The sequence below is a fragment of the Oncorhynchus tshawytscha genome, linkage group LG15 (genome assembly GCF_018296145.1).
Source record: "Oncorhynchus tshawytscha isolate Ot180627B linkage group LG15, Otsh_v2.0, whole genome shotgun sequence".
NCBI lineage: Eukaryota > Metazoa > Chordata > Actinopteri > Salmoniformes > Salmonidae > Oncorhynchus > Oncorhynchus tshawytscha.
In genome coordinates this window covers 2,391,099-2,416,028 of record NC_056443.1, presented here as the reverse complement: position 1 = coordinate 2,416,028, position 24,930 = coordinate 2,391,099, and the positions used below count along the sequence as shown (strand labels likewise).

At 41.5% G+C, this 24,930-nt stretch overlaps 1 protein-coding gene across 2 annotated transcripts; it reads right to left on the bottom strand.

Annotated features, from left to right (window-relative positions):
• Nucleotides 1–4,792: 4,792 nt before the first annotated feature.
• Nucleotides 4,793–15,416, bottom strand: LOC112264551 (diphosphoinositol polyphosphate phosphohydrolase 3-beta-like). Of its 2 annotated transcripts, none has more exons than XM_024441225.2 (5): nt 14,970–15,416; nt 10,435–10,545; nt 9,101–9,145; nt 8,745–8,829; nt 4,793–7,476 (listed from the first exon to the last, which is right to left on the bottom strand). In XM_024441225.2, the coding sequence occupies exons 1-5, from the start codon at nt 15,063–15,065 to the stop codon at nt 7,019–7,021; spliced, it is 795 nt and encodes a 264-aa protein (XP_024296993.2). In that variant the 5' UTR covers nt 15,066–15,416; the 3' UTR covers nt 4,793–7,018. The 2 variants fall into 2 exon arrangements, with proteins under 2 accessions (XP_024296993.2, XP_024296992.2); XM_024441224.2 differs by having other exon boundaries at nt 8,745–8,832; nt 14,970–15,413.
• Between the last annotated feature and the right edge of the window lie 9,514 nt (nt 15,417–24,930).

The following is a 24,930-nucleotide window of genomic DNA, read 5'->3' as shown; positions in this document are numbered from 1 at the left end:
TTTAGATTGGTTAGTTAGTCTAGCGCACAGCTATCTAATCATGGTCGAATTATGACACGCCCCAATTGATCATCAGATATCAAATAAAAAACTTCAAACATGTCTCCACCCTATGGCGAAATGTAAAAACATTGCAGGAAATTGTCTGTAAAACTGTAAATGTTTCTCTCTGCCCAACCTGGTCTCAGAGCATTTTGTATTATTATGTATTTAAATTCGAGACATTCCATTTATTATGAGTTTAGTATGGTATGTATTAACTTGTGGATGTCCATCATCCATTTCGTATTTGTTACAAATGACAATTCGTATGAAACTAATTTGCTAAACTTACGGTATGTTACGCATTCCTGGCTGATGTTAACTAGGTGGCTCGCACTAGCTAGGCTAGAGGTTAGCTAACATGCAAAGTAGTTGAAAAGTTGCTAAAGTTATACGCCCACCCATCCACCCTCCTTTTGTTCTTATATAATCATACAATACCAAATATAACATATCATACTAATTTGAGTGCCTCAGATATACATTCACAATGTTACATCTAGCCTGAGACCAGGCTGCTCCATTGAAAAAATTAGCAGAATTGCATGAAATGAGTTATACAATTGCAAAATCTTCCCTCTGGCCCAGGGAAAAATGTGTAGAATTGCAGGAAATGAACTCCAACTCTAATTTTCTCTTTGTTGTCAAGGGGTGGGGGGCTGCTAAAATGTTTTGCTTGGGGGGGGGGCAACTTCACTTAAGACCCCCAAAATGCTAGTGCCGGAACTGACTGCACTTGTGGGTTGGCAAACCACTGCGGCGCCAAATTTATTTATTTAATTTTTGTGGGGGCCCCCACCAACATTGCCCATCCTTGTTGTAGATAGCTGGTTCCCAACCTTTTTCGGTTACTGTACCACCAACTGGATTTTGTTGTGCCCATAATACCCTGAAGTACCCCCTCGTGCATTTTACCAGCAGGCCTATGGTCTCTGAGTATTCTCAAGTACCCCCTGTGGATAGGCCAAGTACCCCCAGGGCTCCTAGTACCAGTTGGTTGGGAACCAATTGTGCAGAATTTCTGGAAATTGTTTTTTTTTTTTTTTGCCATTGTTTCCATGTACTATCCAATCATGTCTGATATACAACACCTGTATCACACCTGTCAATTACTAATACCATTTGAATCTCACAAAGTCACACTTTATGATTTCTATACGACAGTTGGGTAGTTCTGTGTAATAATTGAATGTAATGTTCCCAAGCATGTGATGTGTGTGTTGTGTGTCAAGTTGGGTACTGTGACAAATATCAAGAATATTAGTGCAAATGGATAAAACAAGTATTTTATTAAACTAATATTATTGATGATAACACGTGTTACAGGCAAGACCATTCACCTCACTGTGTAATGGCTCTCTACATTTTAATTAAAGGAGGTGTTCCCATTGCAGTACAGTATTAGTATGACACAGCACTGCAGATTCTGGTGTGGGAGTTCTTCTCCAGATTGGAGGAGCTGCTGCATGATGTATGCAACAAACAACACAAATGTAAAAAATGTTGCGTTTACAGTTATGAATGAATAAACCCCCTTTAATAAATGGACTGAACATTGACATGTTTCCAATGGGTATGAGATATGGGTTGATTTGGGAGTGGACTGCACTCTCCTTTTCCATTTGAACTTTAAGTTTGCCTCTCTCACCCTCAGACAGCATCTTGTCTCCGCCTTGCCTCCTCTGACCTGGAGGAGTGTGTTCAGTCTGTCTCTGACCCTGAGCACCTGAAGACACTGCTACAGCATCAAAGACACCTGGGACACCTTAACAGAGGTAGGCAGCCTTCAGGTTATCCATACTGAACAAAAATATAAATGCAACATGCAACAATTTCAAAGATTTTACTGAGTTACAGTTCATATCAGGATATCAGTCAATTGAAATAAATTCATTAGGCCTATGAATTTCACATGACTGGGAATACAGATATGCATCTGTTGGTCACAGATACCTTCAAAAAAAAGTAGGGCCTTGGATCAGAAAACCAGTCAGTATCTGGTGTGACCACCATTTGCCTCATGCAGTGTGACAACTCCTTTGCATAGAATTGATCAGGCTGTTGATTGTGGCCTGTGGAACGTTGTCTCACTCCTCTTCAATGGCTGTGCAAAGTTGCTGGGTATTGGAAGAAACTGGAATATGGTGTCATACATGTTGATCCAGAGCATCCCAAACGTGCTCAATGGGTGACATGTCTGCTGAGTATGCAGGCCATGGAAGAACTGGGCCATTTTCAGCTTCCAGGAATTAAGTACAGCTTATCCCTGCCCATACCCTAATCCAAGGATTGGCAAAGTACTTCAATCTGGCCCGCGAGACATACATTTTTTTATATATTTATTTATTTCGTTTTTTTTTTCTCCCCAACAGGCGAAGGTTGAGAGCCGTGCGTCCTCCGAAACAGGACTCAGCCAAGCCGCACTGCTTTTTGACACAATGCCCGATTAACCCGGAAGCACAAATGTGTCAGAGGAAACACCGTACACCTGGCGACCGTGTCAGTGTGCATGCACCCGGCCTGCCACAGGAATTGCTAGAGCGCAATGGGACAAGGACATCTCAACCTGCCAAACCCTCTCCTAACCCGGACGATGCTGAGCCAATTGTGTGCCGCCTCATGGGTCTCCCAGTCACGGCCAGCTGTGAGACAGCCTGGTATCGAACCCGGGTCTGTAGTGACGCCTTAGACCGCTGCGCCACTCAGGAGACCCCCAAGGGGCACATTAAATTCTCTGGCAACAGCTCTGGTGGACATTCCTGCAGTCAGCATGCCAATTGCACGCTCCTTCAAAAATTGAGGCATCTATGGCATTGTGTTGTGTGACAAAACTGCACATTTTAGAGTGGCTTTTTATTGTCACCAGCACAAGGTGCACCTGTGTGATGATCATTCTGTTTAATCAGCTTCTTGATATGCCACACCTGTCAGGTGGATGGATTATCTTGGCAAATAAGAAATGTTCACCCACAGGGATGTTAGCTTTTTGTGCGTATGGAACATTTCTTGGATATTTTTTCATTTCATGAAACATGGAACCAACACTACAGTCGTGGCCAAAAGTTTTGAGAATGACACAAATATTGATTTTCACAAAGTTTTCTGCCTCAGTGTCTTTAGATATTTTTGTCAGATGTTACTATGTAATACTGAAGTATAATTACAAGCATTTCATAAGTGTCAAAGGATTTTATTGACAATTACATGAAGTTGATGCAAAGAGTCAATATTTGCAATGTTGACCCTTCTTGGCAAGGTGCTCCATCATGCTGGAAAAGGCATTGTTCGTCACCAAACTGTTCCTGGATGGTTGGGAGAAGTTGCTCTCGGAGGATGTGTTGGTACCATTGTTTATTCATGGCTGTGTTCTTAGGCAAAATTGTGAGTGAGCCCACTCCCTTGGCTGAGAAGCAATCCCACACATGAATAGTCTCAGGATGCTTTACTGTTGGCATGACACAGGACTGATGGTAGCGCTCTTCTCCGGACAAGCTTTTTTCCGGATGCAACAAACAATCAGAAAGGGGATTCTCAGAGAAAATGACTTTACCCAAGTCCTCAGCAGTCCAATCCCTGTACCTTTTGCAGAATATCAGTCTGTCCCTGATGTTTTTCCTGGAGAGAAGTGGCTTCTTTGCTGCCCTTCTTGACACCAGGCCATCCTCCAAAAGTCTTCGCCTCACTGTGCGTGCAAATGCACTCACACCTGCCTGCTGCCATTGCTGAGCAAGCTCTGTACTGGTGGTGCCCCGATCCCACAGCTGAACCAACTTTAGGTTGGTCCTAGCGCTTGCTGGACTTTCTTGGGCGCCCTGAAGCCTTCTTCACAACAGTTGAACAGCTCTCCTTGAAGCTCTTGATGAACCGATAAATGGTTGATTTAGGTGCAATCTTGCTGGCAGCAATATCCTTGCCTGTGAAGCCCTTTTTGTGCAAAGCAATCCTTGCAGGTAACCATGGTTGACAGAGGAAGAACAATAATTCCAAGCACCACCCTGCTTTTAGAGCTTCCGTCTGTTATTCAAACTCAATCAGCATGACAGAGTGATCTCTAGCCTTGTCCTCATCAAACCTCACACTTGTGTTAACAAGAGAATCACTGACATGATGTCAGCTGGTCTTTTGTGGCAGGGCTGAAATGCAGTGGAAATGTTTTTTGGGGATTCAGTTTATTTGCATGGCAAAGAGGGAGTTTGCAATTAATTGCAATTCATCTGATCACTCTTCATAACAGTATATGCAAATTGCCATCATACAAACTGAGGCAGCAGACTTTGTGAAAATTAATATTTTTGTCATTCTCAAAACTTTTGGCCACGACTGTACATGTTTTGTTTATATTTTTCCTCAGTGTACATGGTAGTTACATGAGCAGACACCTTACTATAAAGCACAATGTGATGTCTGATGTAAAAAGGGCTTTATAAATAGTTTTTTTTTTAAACTTAATTTTCATTTCATTGGGCTGCAGCCTATCATTTTTTCAACAACCTTAAAAATATTGAAGGCCAGTATGTCTCATGCACCCCTCCTAAGTGCCCTGGAGCAGTCATCTTGTGTCCGTTTCCATGCATCCTTGTGGACGCCCTGTTCTATGCTGTCTTTTCATTGGAAAACAAACACAAAGTAACACCTGACCCACCCACTAACACCACCCTCACACAAACATGCACCAACAATGTACCAAAAGACTGGAGAAACACTGAGCAAAATGAGTAGATTCAGTACAGACATTACAGACAGGCTGGAGTCAAGTAATTCCCTTTTAATTCAATATTATTCCAAACAGAATAGTCTTCAATCCACTTTATCCAATTTCACTGTTCATATGATCATAAAGGAAATTCTGTTTGCATTGATAAACTAGTGAGTGCTTCAAGACACCCTAGTGAGAGAGTGCCTGGAACTAAGTTGATCAACACACATTCACAGCAGTCCCCCACCCATTCATTATACAGGGACTGTTTAGTGTCAGTAATAAGGGTCCATGGGGGTAATTCATTCAAAATAAAACTACAGCTGCTGTACATTTGTCACTTTTTCCCCGCAATAAATTTTAAAAAAGGTCCTCGCAATTCAGAACAAATAGCATTAATGTCCTTACTTTCCTTCCTGAATGTAGTGTACCAGTATGCATCAATCCAATCTCCATAAATTGTTATATCCATAAAGAAATACAACTGGTTAAAGGTGATAGTTTCATGAATAACCATGTATTTTTTTTAAATCCTTAGAACATTACCAAATACACCAAATACTATCATGTATTAGACATGGATAGAGTGAGTCGATTTTGACTTTATCATTCTACCTGGCCAATTATATCAAACATTTGTCATTTGGGACAGGATAGATATGTATTTGTCACATAGACACAATGTATGCAACAAACAACACATGTAGTCTGACCAAGTGGCAGACATTATCCAATGACAGGTTTTATAGAAAGACTGGACCAGCCAGATGACTGTCCAATCAGACAGGCCGGTGAAATCTTTTCATGCAACAGATTTTAAGAAGGGTCAATATCAAACTCACAATAGATCCCACCTTCATCTGTTTAACCCTTTCTTCGGTTATTTACTGGCCCCTAAACACTCCCTCCCAAAAAACTGCTTTGATAAAGCATGAGCACAAATTAAAACAAGCATTATCCACAATGGCAGACCCTGGTGAAGTACACATGGAAAATACAGTGCTCTTGATTTAGCTTGCCTAGTAAAATGGAACCAGTGGAATAATCCCAAAAGTACAAACTCCGCCCACCCTACAATACCTCAAGTATTTGAAAGTTGACATACTGGTATGTATTTGACAATGTCTGCCTCAGAGGGGTATTCTTGTGATAAAATTAATGCTGGGAGTCTGGGTGAGATAGTGGTTGAGTGATAAGATTAAAAAGTGAAACTACTTATGTTTGTGTAATCTCCAGTAAAGCACTACAATTTACAAGTGTGTTCTCAACTATAATATCTCACATCCATGTCCATCGTAAGAACATTTCCATGTTCAGCCTAACCATCAGTGTCGTCCCACCATGAATCTAACACGGAAAGCACTCATTTCCATCCATTCCCTCTCTCTTTCAGACTACTTCCCTATTCGTTGTTCCATGTCATCTCATCTCTGTTCTCAGGTGGAACTGAAAGGAGGACATTTTTTACCTTCACTACATGGTACGGCATTTTTTTTTTTTTTACATCATTAGAAAAACAATCGCAAATATGGAGGAGAAAAATTCATATGGCTGCATTTCTGTTAACCAGACACACAACTCTACACTTCTCTGCAGCAGAGTATTTACAGGTCCCCTGTGTGGGGGGGTTCCATGCTCATTCAGCGCTCAGACAAGATGCTCAACTGTGGATTAAGGTACATTATCTCAGCACTGAGGAGACATCATTTGTGGCAATTGAATGAAATGTAGATATTATATTAAAGAGGGCCTGCCTTCAACTAGTAAAGAGACTCTTATGGCCAGGTCATATATGGGGCGGGCGTTAATAATTAAATTAGTATATCAAATTATTGTTATTCATGATCATGCTAGATGGAGAAAAAAAACTGATGACAATCAAGGCAACACAATTAAAGGCAATTAAATGTGAAATGCTCCCTATAAGAAATACAAAATGTGTTGTTTATACAACTAAACTTGAAGTAGGGCACCAATTACTGAGGTGAACGGGGAGGGACAATAGTGAGCCCTTGTCTTCTGCCCACACAGTATGGTACTACTTGAAGCAGGTAAACAGTCATATTTTTGAGCTGTAGTTTGTTTGTACAGTTTAAACACCAGCCAAAGGGAATCTGACACCGTGCTAAGACATCCTTCCAGTGCTCGTCCAACTGAGGTAGCATCTCTTTGTTGTCAACACTGCTCCTGCTCCCGAGGTCCAGTGACACTGCCATTTTCCATCCTATTGTCAGCCAATGACCCATTTTCTGTGGCAGCCATGTTGTATGATTTTCTTAATTATGGAAGAAAATAATAATACAATTGACCCCAATAGAACATTCTTAAAGACGTTACTGAAAGGCATTCCTTAACTGAATCATCCAGACACAGTTCCAAGTATGGCTTTGGTTTTTGTCCAAGTATACAGTCATTTACATACATGTGGCGTGAGCCGTGACTCTGAGGATTCGTATATTCATGCAAAATGTCAGTTTTCAGTGTATCTGTACAGGTAGAAGATAGTTCATAGGTGTGGGAAGGGGCCAGTCCTATCTGCGCGAGGGGCCCAAAACAGATCCTGTGGTGGGGGGCCGTAACGGGGAAGTTGTCATTAGGGGGCTGGCTGGGGAGCAGGGAGTTCCCATTAGTTGGAGAGCAGCTGAGATGAAGCCGCTTCAAGTACTCAGCGTGGTCCGGCTTGTGGTGCTGCAGGACTTTAATGGCTTCATCCACTGTGAACCACTCACGTTTACGACCTGCAGGGGGAGACAGAGACCAAGTGTGAATTACTCCTTCTATTGACCACCAGGGGGGGCAAGTAGTGGATGTTATACACCAACCACCTGAAGGCAGCATTGTCATTTTGAAATTAAATTGTTAAGGTTGTTAAGGTTTTCATAAAAATTATTTGAACCAGAGACCTTTTGGTTACTGGCCCAAAGCACTTAATACTTGCTAGTCGCCAAAGTTCCAGAGCATGTTTTTAATACAGTCCCAATAACCAGTCAGAACTACTGGGGTTTTCCACATGAACTTAGTGTGACATTTGCCCTTTGAGGGGTGGGGATCTTCTCACAAAGATATGGGATCTGGATCAACCCCATAAGTCACTGTCAATAAAATATTCAGGTATCCCCTTACCAATCTGCAAACACGCCCAACGTTTGTCATCTAAACATTCAAAATGCCCCTATTAATTTCAGCCTACCAAAAGTCTTGTGAAGGGTGCTAATAACCATTTTGAATACATGTTTCCAGAATAGATGTTATCAGAATACATTGATTATCTCTAACAACAGCTACAGTGTTATTGCGTGAAGATGAGGCCATAGACATGAGCTCCTTTAAAGGAAAGGTCCATCACAGTGACATGCTTTCACAACATTCTTTTTGAGGAACAAGTTGTAGCCCATGTTTGGTAATCCTGTGTGTTAACGGGAATGAGGATTATTAGTGCAAAGTAACAAATATTGGTGCGGTTAAGTCGGTAAACAAAAACGAAAGAAAGACTTGAGACTGATATACTGCCTATTGTAAGATCTATAAGGACTGAAAGCTCCAGCCACTCAGGAAAAAGACTGATGAAGTCTAAAGGATGATTAATGGATTTCAGAGGTCAGGTCACATTGTTCAGTGCAGTCAGTGGTGAGTCACGGTCTGTTTGGGAAGGCCTGGGATAGATGACCTGCAAGTTCATATTTTACTCTACCTTTGACCAGCTATTTTAGTCCACCTCTCCAAAGCCAGCAGGCTGGTGTGATTTAGCTGTTAGCAGCATAAGTTTAGTCTTAATCAGCCACTTTGGAATTGGTGTGTTATGACTCCAAACTTTAGATTAGGTGAAGCCGGATATTATTGGAAAAATATTGAACTTGTTTGTTGCTTGTTTTCTGCAATCCCAAGCCTTTTAGTCAGTGAGTGGGATTTCATTATTTAGTCTGTTGATACTGGCAACATCCTTCCTGGAAAAACAGATTATTATACTAGACATTGAAGTCCTGATGTCATGTGACCATAAACTCACCTATGTTGACAGAGTCCTCCCATGCTTCCAATGTCTCCGTCACGGTCAATACGTAAACGTACGTTCGGTGCTTTCGGTCTTGATTCTGCTGTAAAGTTAAAAAGAAAACTACATTTGAAAATTCAGGTTGGAAGAGCCTCTACCTGTGGCACCTCAAGAAAAAACAGCTGCTTTCAGAGGGTGCACATGCTTTAGGGTAGTTTATCAACCCTTGAGTAGGCATCAACCAAATCCACTCATTTTCTATTCTTGAATTTCATTCATGTGACAATTTACACAAGAGAACAATGACAGTTTTTCAGGGAGTAAAAATGTAACTGTCTTATAATTACTGTCAGCCCAGAGTCACACCTTACCTCAAACACACCTAGGAGACGTCCCAACTTGCCTTTCACTCCTGCCTGGTGGGAGAGAGAAGAGAGGCATTAGAGGGATGTGAGATGACCGTATTGGGCCTATGGCAATTTGACAAACCAAAACACTTGTGTTAGATTAAAAAGGAAAGTAGAGAAATCCCAATTCTTGACAATACTGTGTGGGGGTTTTAGTATGAAAACCTTCGACGAGTTAGGAGTGTGTGTTAAGATGTGAAGTGTGTGTGTGTGTGAGAGAGAGAGATGTGATTGAATATCACAACACGGACCCACCCAGTCCTGCTGTATATTTAGAGGTCAAAATCTGAGAGGTTACTGTTTCCAAAAAGACACATGACCAACCCATTCCCCTTCCTTCCCCTTTATCAAGCTTCACAAAGTATCTGCCCATGTCCACTGGACAGGCATTAGGACCTGTGAATGTGCTGGAATCCAGCAGGGAGCCAAGTACGTCAGGTTTCCCACCAGCTGCACCTTTGGAATACCACAAGCTCCTCAGTCACTACCCAAACCAAATCCTTCTGACCCCTTTCTATACAAACCCACCTTGGACCCACCAAAATGTACCTCCCAATTCTGTCATGTCATAAGAGAGTTCCCGTCACCCACAATCCTTGCATACATCAAGTCTCTCAGAGCTGAACCCTTTAGCGGTGAAGCCACTTCGGAGAAAACATGATGTGAAGTGCCATTGAGACATCCCAGGACATCGATAAGATCAGTCTCATGCCACAAGGAAGGCAGTGGTGAATTATAGAGGGTGTCTCTATCTATCTCATAGTGTATATGAGAATATTTCCGGCCTACAGACATTCCTGCACGTTGCCTTTAAATGACCAATCAGGGGCCAGAGATTGATACTCATATAGATTACATGATCACTACATGACTTGAAGCCAGAGTTTACAACTAACACATTACAATAGTCTCACCCATCACTAAAAGGCATGTTCTTTCAATGAATGACCATCAGATCAATGTGTGTTTTGTGCGTGCATATAGCTATTAGTTACACACCCACTTTGGGATTCTTTTCAATTTCATCATCACTGATGATTATGGTGATGATTGATTGGATTCAAGTAAAGATCCAATCATTCTGAATGTGATATTGTTTTTGTGCATCTCTGAGCGATGCTCTATCGACTCCCAGGTCATTCTTTAATTTTGATGTGTATCTGCAAAGGTTTTGCATCATATGAAAACATGAAATGACCCCGGGAATTGATACAACATCACTCAGAGATGCGCAAAAACAATATAACATTCAGAATGATTGGATATTTCTTTTATATGATGATGACAGGTGAACTCACCTCTTCAAACACCTCTCTGACCGCTGCACCACAGGGCTCCTCCTCCGGCTCCATCCCTCCACCTGGGACAATCCACTGGTCCGGATGCCGACTGCTGCTCACCAGCAACACCTGGAAGAGAAAACACAATAGCTCTGTGAGTCCAGCTCCACCACAGGGCCCTCTGCTCCACCACAGGGCCCTCTGCTCCACCTTGGCTGATCGATTGACCCAGATCAGGTCCTTTTTGGGCACATCGAAGCAGGTGCCTGAGCTTAAATTACACCACAGTCTGACATGTACAACAATCCGTACAGATTGAATGAGCATGTATCTGAATTTTCATGATGCAATACACACACACACTCATGACCTATGGGGCTCATAGTTGCTCAGATGTCTCTCACCATGCTGAGGAAACATCCAACTCAAGTCAGTCGAATACGACATATGACAGTGATGCAGCATCAGAAGCAGCTTGTGTGGCTTTCACCTTCCATCTTTTCCCCATCCAGACCCCTCTATACGGGACCAGTCTGTCAGCCTGACAGCCATGTAATATCAGCTAGCAGCTTGGCTTTGACACTCCTCTGTGCTGCTCTAATGGGATTGTGGGATTGCTGGAGCAGACTTGTTGTGGTCCGAGCTTGGAGCCAGGTAGTGACAAGTCAAGTGGCCAAGAGAGGCCACCCAGTGGATACGGCACGTGTCACCCTTCCACTCTGGGTCACCACGTCATGTTCCCGGACCTTAACTGAGCCGACATCTCATCTGGCTCGTCCCGGGCTAAGAGGGGATGGAGGGTGGACAGGGAGTGGGACGGTTTGCTATATTTACGGGCACCACATACAGATGAGGGAATCCAACTGAAGCAGCGGGGTAGACCAGACTGTCTGCTTAGTGCCCTACATTATAAAGCCATAAACCATGGAGATAGAATGAACCTACTAACCTATTTAGAACAGACTGCTAGTGCTTCAGAATGTGAGTGTACGTGTGTGTACACAAGTGTGTGTTGGGGGGGTACTGTCTGTGTTTATATATGGGGGTGGGGCACCGCTGTGGGCCTTTTGCAAATATGTTTTTGGGGGCAAGGCTTTAAGCAGCTCAGGGATGTCACTGTGTTTGACAGTGTCTACCGTGGAGTTTACAATACAAATCTAGCAAGACTACATGCTGCCAGTGTTATTTTTGCTTCACTTTTAAGTCCTATCTTTTCTATTTCTTGCTCAAAATGTGGTTGGATATGAACTGTTACGAATTTAACTAATTCCAGGAAAGACATAAAGCTTGTCAGCACCTCATACAAATTCATGCAATATACAAAACATTGTTCATGTCATTTATGTCAACAGCTTAGGCTAACAAGGTATGTCCCACAGAAAAATCATGGCACTGAGGAACACTCGGCACAGCGAGGAGCAAAACGCCACACCAACATATTAGATAGGTCAAAGGTCAGGTGCAGATGGAAGGGGGGCAAAGGGAATAGAGCAGCGTCTCCCAGCGAGATTCCAGTGTTTTTGTAAGCCTGCTAAACGGGCCAAGAATCTCAGGGAGGAAATAAACACCTACTTTCTCGGAGGAGCAACACGCCTGTGGCTGTCAAATAAACCAGTCTCCCACATGCCAGCCTACGGAGGTTTGAAGTTTTAGACAGGAGTATTTTAATGCATTAGGAGAGTGGTTAGTCATAACCAAAATAGACGTATGAAGTCAACATACAGAAGTTTGCTACCCCTTGTTTTACACCAAATACACCTACTTTCAGCCTAGTCGATATAAGAAAACAAAGCCCAACTACATGCCAATTCCAGACCACACACATTCAATACAGCTTTAACTCCTATCTAGCAATGTACAAGTAGGGCAACATCATTTACCTAGTAATAGACTACCCTTTAGTCCATCCAGACCAACAATAAACCGTACTTCAACTTTACCAAGTGTCAACAAACCCTTAGTCTTGTAGCGACACAGTGGACTGAAAAGACAATGTATTGTAATACAGTCTCAGGGAGACACCTATTAACAGACCGCTCCTACCCTCCGCATGAACGCTCTTCTAGTCTCTACTGTTGTTGGAGGCAAATGACCCACCCACTGGCCCTGAGGGATGTCATGTTCCTGTTTTCCCTTGATGGACTTTAAACCTTGTCACTGAACACCTGACCCAGGGGGTTCCTCTTTCTCCTTTTCCATTCCTTAAACAAAGTCTCTGACATCACACAGAGTTCCTATTAACCAGGAGAAGCTACATTTTTGTTCCATCTCCACAAAGGGGACTGAGATTTGATTGCTGAGATCTGACCAAAGCAGGTTGAGACAAGGTCTTCAGATATAGATAGGCCACAATCCTTCAGGGATTCAACAGCATGGGATTGGCACAAAGAGGTGTCATTGGCAAAGACAGTATCGGCCACGCAGGAGCCACAGAGGCTTTTCTCCTGTTCAGGCTTAACGAGTTCATGCAATTACGACAGAGTAGCTGGACAGACCCAGAGCAAACTCTGTAAAGATGTTCCTGGGGATGGGCTCTATACATTACAACAGCTCAGTATAACAGTTGAACAGACACAGGCAAAGCATTTCTTGACCTAACAATACCCTTGACCAGAGACACAGGTGGGTGATTGAAGATGGTCTCCATTTGTTCCACCACAGGTATCTTAAATATTAAAACAAGCTAAGATATTACACAAAGGTTTACTTGTTTTATAGTATTACATATGAAATGTCAGCAACAAGATTGTGTGTGTAGGTGATTACTAATGTTAATAGATACTTCTCAAGTAAAAATCAAAGGGGAGATTGGGATGCAGCATTGAGACTGAGATTGGGCAGTCTCATTAATATAACTCAGTGAGAAAGCCTTCCAGCTGCTCTACCACAATGCAATGTGCCTATGGCACGGACACACCGACACACAGCAAACTGATATATCTCTATTCCTTGTTCCTGAAAGAACCGGCTATACATGAGGGAGAGAACAAGGCTCCCGCAGTTTAAGGGAGAACAGTTTTTCCTTCAGGCCATCTCTCTCTCTCTCTCTCTGTGGTACAAATACTTGAGTGCTCTGATAGAGTTCTTCATGACAGACAGATAAAGTCTGCAGCTTATTTATTGCATAACAGTGGTGCAGGGAAGTCAGAGGCTGCAGTGTCTTGAACTGTCTGATACAGATTTGGATTTCTATCAGACAGTACAAATCCAAATGTAGGAGCTGTTCATAAACAAGACTTGTGGCTCAGTAAGAAATGAAAAGCATCGCCACTTTTACATTAATGACCAACCTTAAGTCTTCTCGACTTTAGTTCATGCACTGAAAAATGACATCATTTGCTTACTAAGTCTCCTATGACAACAAATCAGATCAATCCAATTGTATTTGTCACATGCGCATAATACAACTGGTGTAGACTTTACCGTGAAAATAAATAGTAACACATAACAATGGAAAAGGTCCATAGATTTTAGTTATGATAAAGTGAGCCTATTTAACTTGTTACGGTAGTAGGTTAAGTCATATCTGTATAAATTGTGGCTTTAAACAATTAAATAGGCCTAGGCAGAAACAATTGGAGCATGCTATATTGACTGAAATGACACATGCACAACAATATAGCCTATTTCATGGAAATAATTGCTTCCCATTTAATAAAATGTTTTTAAAAAATGTGTGGAACGAGTCCTATATGTTGTTATAATTTCGCGGAAATTGACTTGGGTAGATTGTCCATTTTGCTAAAAGACTGTGAACGCTTGCATCATGGTGGTGCGTAGGCTATCACGGTGAAGCCCGTTAAAAAACAGAAACTATTACGAGGCATATGTCTAGGACTACAGCAATTTGTTAAAGATGTTCTCTCAAACCAGAAATATAAAACAAAGCATTGATTGAGACTACTTTTCACTAGGCTACCTTTGGTTTTAGCCTAGGATACTGAAACCATGTCTTACAAAATGGCCACTTCATCAATAACGCATTTTCATTTCATTTTTATGAGGCAGCAGAGATTATAAAGAGTAAAATGATAACGGTGATATTGTTACTAGTATCTAAACTCGTATGCATTAGTACAGTGGTATCGTCATACAATGTAGCAATGGCTGGACTGATGTCCCGCCCGTCAAATGAAACATGCAACAGAGCGCCTCGCCCCCTCGCTTTGCTCTCAAACTAGCCCAAACTGGATAGCCGCGGGCAGTCACACAACACCACTGAGGATGCATTACTAAAGCCATGGAACGTAGGCCAATAAAAGGCGTATAAATAGACTATAACACTCCTGTGTTTTTTTTAACATCAAGCCTACATCTCTAATCATTAGGTTTTAAAAACCCGCTGAAGCATTTATTTCAGACACCGCAAGATAGCCCCCCGCACGTCGACATTTTCTCATGAATGAAGTGGTAAAACCACAATGAAAACCTATTTAAGTCTGTTACAATAGGCAATAATAGATAAAATATTAACAAGTGTAGAATATAGCCGAGAACCGTGAACCCCTGAACTGTCAATGAGAAATATAACCATCTAACGTTAACGTTTATACCTCTTCTTCACGGTCGTTCTTGAAGCACAAGCATGCCGCTCGTTTCTTGAAGCCCTCGCCATCATAAGTTCTGGTCTGGTTCGGCTTGAACTTCATTATGTAGGTTATAACTCTCCTCACCCGGCAGGCAACGAAATCCAGAAAATGAACAAACGAAGAATGAGTCACCAAACCAAGGTTCTGGATGGCGAAGAGAAAACTGGCATATGTGTATCACTGAGGTCCAATAACGCGATATACCGGCAATCTACCCATCGACGGTGTATTTTCCCATTCACTCCAATTGCGTTTAGTGCGGTTTTGTCAGGGAATTCCCTCCGTGATGTTGGGTTAATGGATGCAGTTCAGTCCCCCATAACCTCCACTTCTATGTGCAATCTCTTATTTAAGTAGAGTAAGTCGATACTGTACCCTCCTCCGAAGTCCTCCCACCTTAGGTAGTAGCCTACAAGGTAGGCTTTGCGCAGTCGCTGACTGTCAATAGACAGAAGGCAACCTAGCGGAGCGCTGTTACGCACATCACCATACGTCTGATGAGGATAGGATACAAATGTTTGAAAAATCTAGCTGTGATTGAACATCTATGCAGTGCTCACTCCGTCTGACTTTATGCTTTCTTGAAAAGTAGCCTATCCTGTTTGTTCCATAGGCCCACCCATATGGATAGGTAATCTAGAAAAATAGTACGGTTACAATTTTGAGTATTTTCTCAATATAAGATGTAATGTGACATATTGCCCTGAAATGTCAGTAGCCACGGTCTTTAAAAGACTCCTTATAATAGCCTCCACTATAAACGTCTGTCTTGGGATTGGGGGTAGTGGAAAAGAGGGTTTCTGACCTTCCACTTTATCAGTATTCACATCAGAAAAATAAAAAAAAGAATTTCACAAATTAAGCACTGTCAATTTTATAGCCTGCCTTAGCTACTCTGTGATGACTATTCATGCTATTGACTGAAAGCAAGTTGGGGATATAGGCCTAGTCTAGGTTTGTTCTGTTTATAGCCTATAAAGGAAGGTGGGCCTACTGGAAGATGTCTAGTTTTGTGTGTTAATGTATAGTTTTTATGCTATATAAGACAGGTCACACCTACCTTCCCCTCATAGAAAACGTTTCTATATAGAACCTTTTGGGGGTTCCATAGATGAAGCAAGCGATATAACCCTTCTTTTTTAAGTGTATATACATACCAAAGACATTTTGTACAGGAGTTCCTCTATCTTAGTCACTGCATTTCACTGTTAGTCTACAGCTGTTGTTTACGTGACAAGTATTTGCTGAGGGTGTTGTAAAAGTAGAAAACAGTAGTAGAAAATTCTTAAATATATTTCTTAATGGGGAACGTACATTAAAACGTGGCTTGCTGCTTTTGTGTTTCGTTCTCGCGTCCTAATATTGCATATTTCATTCAATTCCATGTAAACATTGAGCCAATATTTTAGCAACTGTAAATGCAACTTTGTTTTGTTACTTACTGAAACTAGTATTGCATAGCAGTAGAGAAATTGTACAGACTATACATTCAACAACATCTCTACCGGAACCTGAATATTATATTTGTCATTACTGATGCAGGGATCCTTCAGTTGGTATTAAAATACAAAGTCTCCTGTTTTTTCCTCTGCAGAATCTATTATCAATGTTTCGGTAAGAGACCTTTGTCACGACAAAGTGAGATTCACACAAACATCCACATATATGGTATATATACACACCTCTGAGTTCATTCATTGCATCTGTGCTTTGGTGCTGTAACTCTCTGCACCATAAGCGAGAAAAGCATGTAATTGTAAGTGTTAACCCTTCACCTCTAGAGGTTTTGCTCTACCAGTAAGGCCAGTGTTGTCGTCTGTCAACCTGTGTTCTCATCAAAATTGGAATTCAATGACTGAATCAAAAGAGCTGTTAACTTGATTTACTTGTCTAACTGGATGCCAGCAGGACAAGCATCCTACCTCACACTCTTCATCAAAGAGATTGTCACTCACAGAGTATCAGAGTTTTGGAACTGACAACCAGTGTATCATGATGTGATTGTTTTTAAGAGAGGATAGACTGAACTTAAAGAGAGAAAAATTGATTAGGTCATGGGGTGAGATAGCCTGCTTTTTCTTAACATAATTGATCGTTACAGTTTGAAATGACTAATCAAAATCTTATCAGGGTCTTACGTCAGATAGAGCAATGATTCCGCCTGCACTGAGCGACGAGGGTTGTGTAGGAGTGACGAAAGGCAATGGGGTAGCCTTTGATGTGCAAAAATCTCATATGAGCGGAATTGCAAAGATGTCAGACTGTGTTGTGGAATACCAAAATAACATTTGCCTCAATGCTATCTTCCCTGTCTCAATGGATCTCTACCATCTACCATCTTTCCATAACTTGAATTGGTCTAAAATCCCTTTTCCCAAAATAATAATTTATTTCTACCTCCTTCTCTTACACAAAGTACTGTATATCTCAGTCATTATCTTAGAATAGACAGGGTCTCAAAAGTTAACACTCGCAAAGAATAGACCTGCAGAAACTTCTATACAAAAAGTCAATATCGTCATCTAACCCAAAAGCAGTCATCTACAGCATCATCTTGCCCAAAGTAGAAAGGATATCAACAGCCCATAATATTAGCTGCATCCAGTCCAAGTGAGAGAGAGAAGGGGGATTTGATTTCACATGCTTTAAGGATGACAGACAGATGTGTGTGAAGTCACCAGATTTGAACCTCTGCCCATTCCTGTAATCATTCTAATGATAGAGCCGCAGTCTAACACATTTGTTCTCTGCCATCGCCAAGGCAATCTCAAAACACACACAGCTAGGCTAATCCGACTGTTCTTCATCTATTCTGTCACTTTCCTCGTTTGCTAATGATCCACTCTCTCAGCACAGCCGGCTCGGATTGCCCTTTGTGCCAATTAGAGTTTGAGATGATCAAGTCACTTGCTGTAAGTCCCTTTAAGACAGTATTAAAGGGGAGGTGCTTTGGTCTTTGAATCTCCCAGAATCATGAGGGCATGGCCCATTGCCAGTTAATTCTAAGAGCAGCAAGCTCTTGAGCAGCAATAGCACAGCCCCCACCACGACCCATAAACCTTTCCCTAAAATGTCACATTGGGATATTTACATATGGCTTGTTGAGCAGCATGGGTGCAATGTATAGGTCACTATTACTGCCTGGATGGGTTAAGCGAAAGCTAATGGTCCTGTAAGCATAATTTATCCTATATCACACATCCACACTCTCTCTCACACACGCAGGCATGCGCGCACACACACACACACACGCGCAAGCACAAAAGCACACACACACAACTGCTGCAACCAGACTCTTATTTACTATTGCTAATACTGCTAAATTTAAACACTTGTCCCCCAATGCTCCCTTCTCTGATAAATGTGTAAATGTTGGACTATAAATTGTGCCTTCCTGTATTATATTTATGCTAAAATGTCTATTCTATTCATCTGAGTCATTTACTTTATGTTCCTATTCTTATCTTCTATTATTTATTATTGCTGTTGATTGTTGAGAAGGAAACTGCAAGTAAGCATTTTATTGGACAGTGTATACCATGTGTATCCTCTACATATAACTAATAAAAACGTCAAACTTGAAATTGAAACTACATATCATGCGTACATCTAGATATTTGAAGTGGGTGTACTGTGAAATACTACCACAATTACTACAAAGAATATTACTAGTAATCAAAATATAATTGTTATATCTGTTCTTTAAAATACTTTTACATGTCTTAATGTTGAGACCAATGTGTTTTTTTCTCTCTAGAGAAATCAAATCAAATCCAATTTTATTTGTTACAAGCGCCGAATACAACAGATCGTAGACCTTACAGTGAAATGCTTACTTACAAGCCCTTAACCAACAATGCAGTTTAAAAACAAATAAGAAATACAAGTAACAAATAATTAAAGAGCAGTAGTAAAATAGCAATAGCGAGGCTATTTCTGAGCAATAATAGGTATCCATCCACCTTATGCCAGTTTTTCTTGATGTCATACTCTGACAGTGTGTCCTCATTGAGAGACAAATAACAGATGATGAAGTGAACTCTGACCGTCTGCTTCGACTGCCATGATGGCTCTAATGTTGCTGTTGTCACTATTGAATATAGAACTCCCCTCTATCTGTGTGAAACAGAATCCTCTGCCTCCATATCAGTATTTACCAATGAATGATCAGTGACCCAAAAATAGAACCACAAAGAACAAAATCATGCAGCGTCATTCTAGGTTACGTTATAAGGCTGTTAAAAAGCCTTTATAAGCATTACATGAAACATTTGTACACATGTACTCACAACAATTGTCATAACTGATCATCAGGAATCCTGGTAGATGTTCTATACCCAACCAAACAAATGGCTGTTGGCTTAATTTGATATCTATTTTATTTCTTCCCTGACCATCAGGTCAATAGTACATTGCCCTCTGACCCTAACCCTATAAATTGAAGGGTCAAACAAGCAAACAAAATGATAGCATAGGGAATGTCACAAGGTAAAGGAAACAGAGCAACTATTGTGACAGGGAATGAGGCCATAAGTAAACACAGCTTTCACAATTATTATATCATCACAATAGCCTGCTCTTAAAGACATAATACGAACAATGGGTGTTTATCACAGCCAGGTCTCTCTCATGGCCTTTCATTAGGATAGGGAAAACATCACTTAGACACAGACCACCTGACATTATAAGCTACGCTATTATAGGGTTGTGTGTGTGTGTCTCTATGTGGGTATGGGTGTGCATATGTGTGTGTTTGTGTGCCTCACTGCCTCTCTGTGGGTGTCTGTGTGTGTGTGTGTCTGTGTCTGTGTGTGTGTGTGCCTGTGTGTGTGTGTGTGTGTGTGTGTGTGTGTGTGTGTGTGTGTGTGTGTGTGTGTGTGTGTGTGTGTGTGTGTGTGTGTGTGTGTGTGTGTGTGTAATGGTATTATATTACCAACTACAGTTACCTATAGACCTGTTTCACCTCCCCCTGAGGAAAACAACCTAGTCCTCCGTTGTGTTGCACTTACAGTGATAGCACTGTCTCCTTGAGCTGGAACAAACATGGACATGCTGTAATCATGGGCAGAACAGTGTGCTGAGACATAAACAAGGCCAGGGAGCGACAGTGTAATTGCTAGATTGTGGGAAAGTTCTCTGAATCAAAATACACAGCATGGACAGGGGATATTGTGGAGAACAATCTGACCTCCTCCAGGTATTTTGCAAGGAAGACAAAGGCAGTTCACTTCCTTCTTTGAATGGGCATTGGGTTAATATGTGTTTTATTATACTTAGGGCTTCTGAAGTAGAATGACCTGAAAAAGCAACCTTCATCATGTGGTGCCTTGAGGAGTAGAAACTTAACGGGTAACTTTAGACATGTAGTCAGCCTGGAACGCTCATGCTGGGGGAGTCTACTAAGCTATATGGATTTTTTAAAAGAAGGCTCCTCTATGGCTCCTTGAAGTATAAAACAATATTTGATGAAAAAAATGTTTAGGCCTTACAGCTATTAGCCCATACAAACACATTGAATAACAGATTCACTACATGGAACAACAGATAGTCTCGTCCCCCCCAAAAATAAAAATCAAAGGAAGTTTGTTCTGAAGTGTCTGTCCTATATCTGAAAGATACCCCTTATTTTTTGGAATGAAACATTCTCCATATATACTTCAATATTTTCAACTGGTACCGGGGTCCTTCAGACGAGTCTTGTGAGGCATATGGGTGTCCTACAGCAAAACAACAGAAATGTACAGCACGTGTTCGTGAGATCATAATAGTTTGTACGCCGAATCGTTTGGACTCTACAGAAGATTTTGTGAGAAGACCAATTTTCGGGATGTCTCATGGTCTGACAAACACCACTCTAGCTCTGTCACCTTTCACCACAGATGCAGAAGTGTGAAATTGGCGGATAGAGACGCATCCAATGCAAAAAAAACAAATCTCTCTTAAACTAATAGATTTATGGGAATTTTTTATTATATTAATTATATTTCTGCGGGGGCTCGGACATCGACTCTAGGGTGTTTTAAGGGTGTGGCTCACAGCTCAATCAGCCACCACACCATGGGTTGCGTCCCCATAATCTCTCCTTCCTCCTCAAGTGTGCACTCATTCACTGTTCCCCACAAGTTTAAAAGCATTGGATTGGTGTAGGCATGGGCTAGAGGAGTTTACATTCAACAGTAATTTCCTTTGAAATCCATGAAAGGAAGTGAATAAGTCCACACTTTGGGAGAAAGGAGATGTTATTGGGACACAACCCATTATCAGTGGCTGCCTCCTTCATTTTGAGCAGTGTATACCAACTCCAGTCTTCCAGTACCACCAACAGCACAGATTTCTGTTGTAGCCACAGACAAACTCACCTTTCAACTCATTGAGGGCTTGATGATTAGTTGACAAGTTGATCAGATTTCTGTGTGCTCTGTGTGCTCACAGAAAATGTGAGCTGTTGAGGGTACTAGAGGACAAGTCGAGAAAAACTGATTTACAGGAGAGGACTGAGAGCACGTAGCTCTGTTTGCACGTTTGTGTTGCTGAACATTTACGTTTTATTCATTATTGATTCTTTAGGTTGTAAACTTCGTAGGCAATAAAGCTATTTTGTTTTGAATGTACCCTGTCTCATGAGCCTCTGTAGTGGAAGCCTAGATCTGGTCAGTGTCAGCACTTCTCTCCCCGTGCTGACACAATGGCTTTAACCTTTTAAAAAATTGAACTAAACAGAAATTAGTTTCAATCTTAGACAAATTTTACCATGAATAACACTAAGCAGAATGACACATCAAATGTAACTGCAGAGGGGGTTTAGATGGACAGTGGAATCTTGAGCAGTTAACCGGCAGGGTAGCCTAGTGGTTAGAGTGTTGGACTACTAACCGGAAGGTTGGACTAGTAGCCGGAAGGTTGCAAGTTCAAACCCCAGAGATGACAAAATCGTTCTGCCTCTAAACAGGCAGTTAACCCACTGTTCCTAGGCTGTCATTGAAAATAAGAATTTGTTCTAAACTGACTTGCCTAGTTAAATAAAGGAAGAAAAAAAAGGAAAAAATATTAGAGAACAGTACACTGTGGCTAAAAGCCTGAGTGAACAGACATGATATGCCTGAAGGACAGCATCATCCATCTACGAGTAATATTTTCCACCATTGTGACTCAATTTGACCTCGGTACGAAGGGCTCTCAAGGGGACTGTCTGCAGGCCTGCCTGCCGGGCCAGCCACAGAACTCGCAAGATGAAGAGATGACAATATAAGAGGCTCCATGACATGAATTGTAGCCCTCCCTCTCGTGTTCAGAGTACCTTGCTACTTATGTAATGCCCCATTCATAAATCAACCTCAGCCTGCTGGGAAATGAGATGCGGACTCAATTCTGTATTTGGAAGTGTAAAAGGGGTCCTTGCTATCTGGAATCCTTGGGACATCCCTACCCTATTGAAATTGATATTTCAAATGGTTAAGGTACGGATAAAAGTTCGGCAAGGGTTATGATTAAGGTTAGGGGTTATGGTTTAGGACGGGGACTTCCCAAGGATACCGGATAGCACTAACTGTGTTAAAATGGGCAGTCGGAAAACAGGAATTCACCTCAGTTTGTAAATCTGTCTTGCTCCCAACATATCCTAGCATTGGTTGTGTGTTGCTAGCAATTAGCTAAGAGTCATACTCATTTCTCTCCACTTTTAAAGCAGATTATTCCTCCTCTGTTGACATTGTTGGGCGATGTCACCCATATTAGCAACCTAATCTCTGTCCTCTGACACATGTGGACTGGGTTTGGGTGTTCCTCAAGCACTGATATACAACATATTCAAGTAGTGTCATGTAGCTATTATCTAATCATTCACAAAGCTCACCTACTGAGTAATATCATATTCCAATTGATGTCACAACACTTTGACCCTAAATGCCCAACCCATGCAATCAGTAAGTCTAGATGAAATAAAGTAATCAATTCTATTTGAATGTAACAGGAACGGTAACTCATCACTGCCACAGTTGTTATGATGTACAGTTGAAGTCGGAAGTTTACATACACCTCGGCCAAATACATTTAAACTCGGTTTTTCACAATTCCTGAAATTTAATCCTAGTAAAAATTCCCTGTCTTAGGTCAGTTAGGGTCCCCAATTTATTTTAAGAATGTGAAATATCAGAATAATTGTCACGATTGCCATCGTCGTGGAAATGACCGGACCAAGGTGCAGCGTTGTGAGCGTACATTTTTCTTCATTATAAATGTTGCCAACAAAACAAAAACTAATGTGAAGCTTACAGGCCACTAACAAAGACAACAACCCACAAATACAACAGGAAAAAAGGCTGCCTAAGTATGATTCCCAATCAGAGACAACGATGGACAGCTGTCCCTGATTGAGAACCATACCCGGCCAAAACAAAGAAACAAAGAACATAGAGTTTCCCACCCGAGTCACACCCTGACCAAACAAACATAGAGAATAAAAGGATCTCTACGGTCAGGGCGTGACAATAATAGTATAGAGAATGATTTAATTCAGCTTTTATTTCTTTCATCACATTCCCAGTAGGTCAGAGGTTTACATACACTCAATTAGTATTTGGTAGCATTGCCATTAAATTGTTTAACTTGGGTCAAACGTTTCGGGTAGCCTTCTACAAGCTTCCCACAATACGTTGGGTGAATTTTGGCCCATTCCTCCTGACAGAGCTGGTGTAACTGAGTCAGGTGTGTAGGCCTCCTTGCTCACACACGCTTTTTCAGTTCTGCCAACAACTTTCTATGGGATTGAGGCCAGGGCTTTGTGATGGCCACTCCAATACCTTGACTTTGTTGTCCTTAAGCCATTTTGCCACAACTTTGGAAGTATGCTTGGGGTCATTGTCCATTTGGAAGACCTATTTGCAACCAAGCTTTAACTTCCTGACTGATATCTTGCGATGTTGCTTCAATATATCGACATAATTTTCCATCCTCATGAAGCCATCTATTTTGTGAAGTGCACCATTCCCTCCTGCAGCAAAGCACCCCCACAACATGATGCTGCCACCCCCGTGCTTCATGGTTGGGACGGTATTCTTTGGCTTGTAAGCCTACCCCTTTTTCCTCCAAACATAACGATGGTCATTACGGCCAAACAGTTCTATTTTTGTTTCATCAGACCAGAGGACATTTCTCCAAAAAGTATGATCTTTGTCCCCATGTGCAGTTGCAAACCGTAGTCTGGCTTTTTTATGGCGGTTTTGGAGCAGTTGCTTCTTCCTTGCTGAGCGGCCTTTCAGGTTATGTCAATATAGGAGAAATTATACTGTGGATATAGATACTTTTGTACCTGTTTACTCCAGCATCGTCACAAGGTCCTTTGCTGTTGTTCTGGTATTGATTTGTAATTCTTCCACAAAAGTACATTCATCTCTAGGAGACAGAACACATCTCCTTCCTGAGCGGTATGACGGCTGCGTGGTCCCATGGTGTTTATACTTGCGTACTATTGTTTGTACAGATGAACGGGGTACCTTCAGGCATTTGGAAATTGCTCCCAAGGATGAACCAGACTTCTGGAGGTCTACAATTTTTTCTGAGGTCTTGGCTGATTTCTTTTGATTTTCCCATGATGTCAAGCAAAGAGGCACTGAGTTTGAAGGTAGGCCTTGAAATACATCCACAGGTACACCTCCAATTGACTCAAATGATATCAATTAGCCTTTCAGAAGCTTCTAAAGCTATGACATAATTTTCTGGAATTTTCCAAGTGGTTTAAAGGCACAATCAACTTAGTGTATGTAAACTTCTGACCCACTGGAATTGTGATACAGTGAATTATAAGTGAAATAATCTGTCTGTAAACAATTGTTGGAAAAATGACTTGTGTCATGCACAATGTAGATGTCCGAACCGACTTGCCAAAACGATAGTTTGTTAACAAGAAATTTGCGCAGTGGTTGAAAAA

Excerpts from the sequence above, each read along its gene's own strand:
- LOC112264551 (XM_024441224.2), bottom strand. The coding sequence starts at position 15,065 with ATGAAGTTCAAGCCGAACCAGACCAGAACTTATGATGGCGAGGGCTTC. Across the intron at positions 8,833-9,100 it reads GTCTCCTAGGTGTGTTTGAG|CAGAATCAAGACCGAAAGCA; the intron begins GTAAGGTGTGAC and ends TTAACTTTACAG. Across the intron at positions 7,477-8,744 it reads GGAGGACTCTGTCAACATAG|GTCGTAAACGTGAGTGGTTC; the intron begins GTGAGTTTATGG and ends CTCCCCCTGCAG.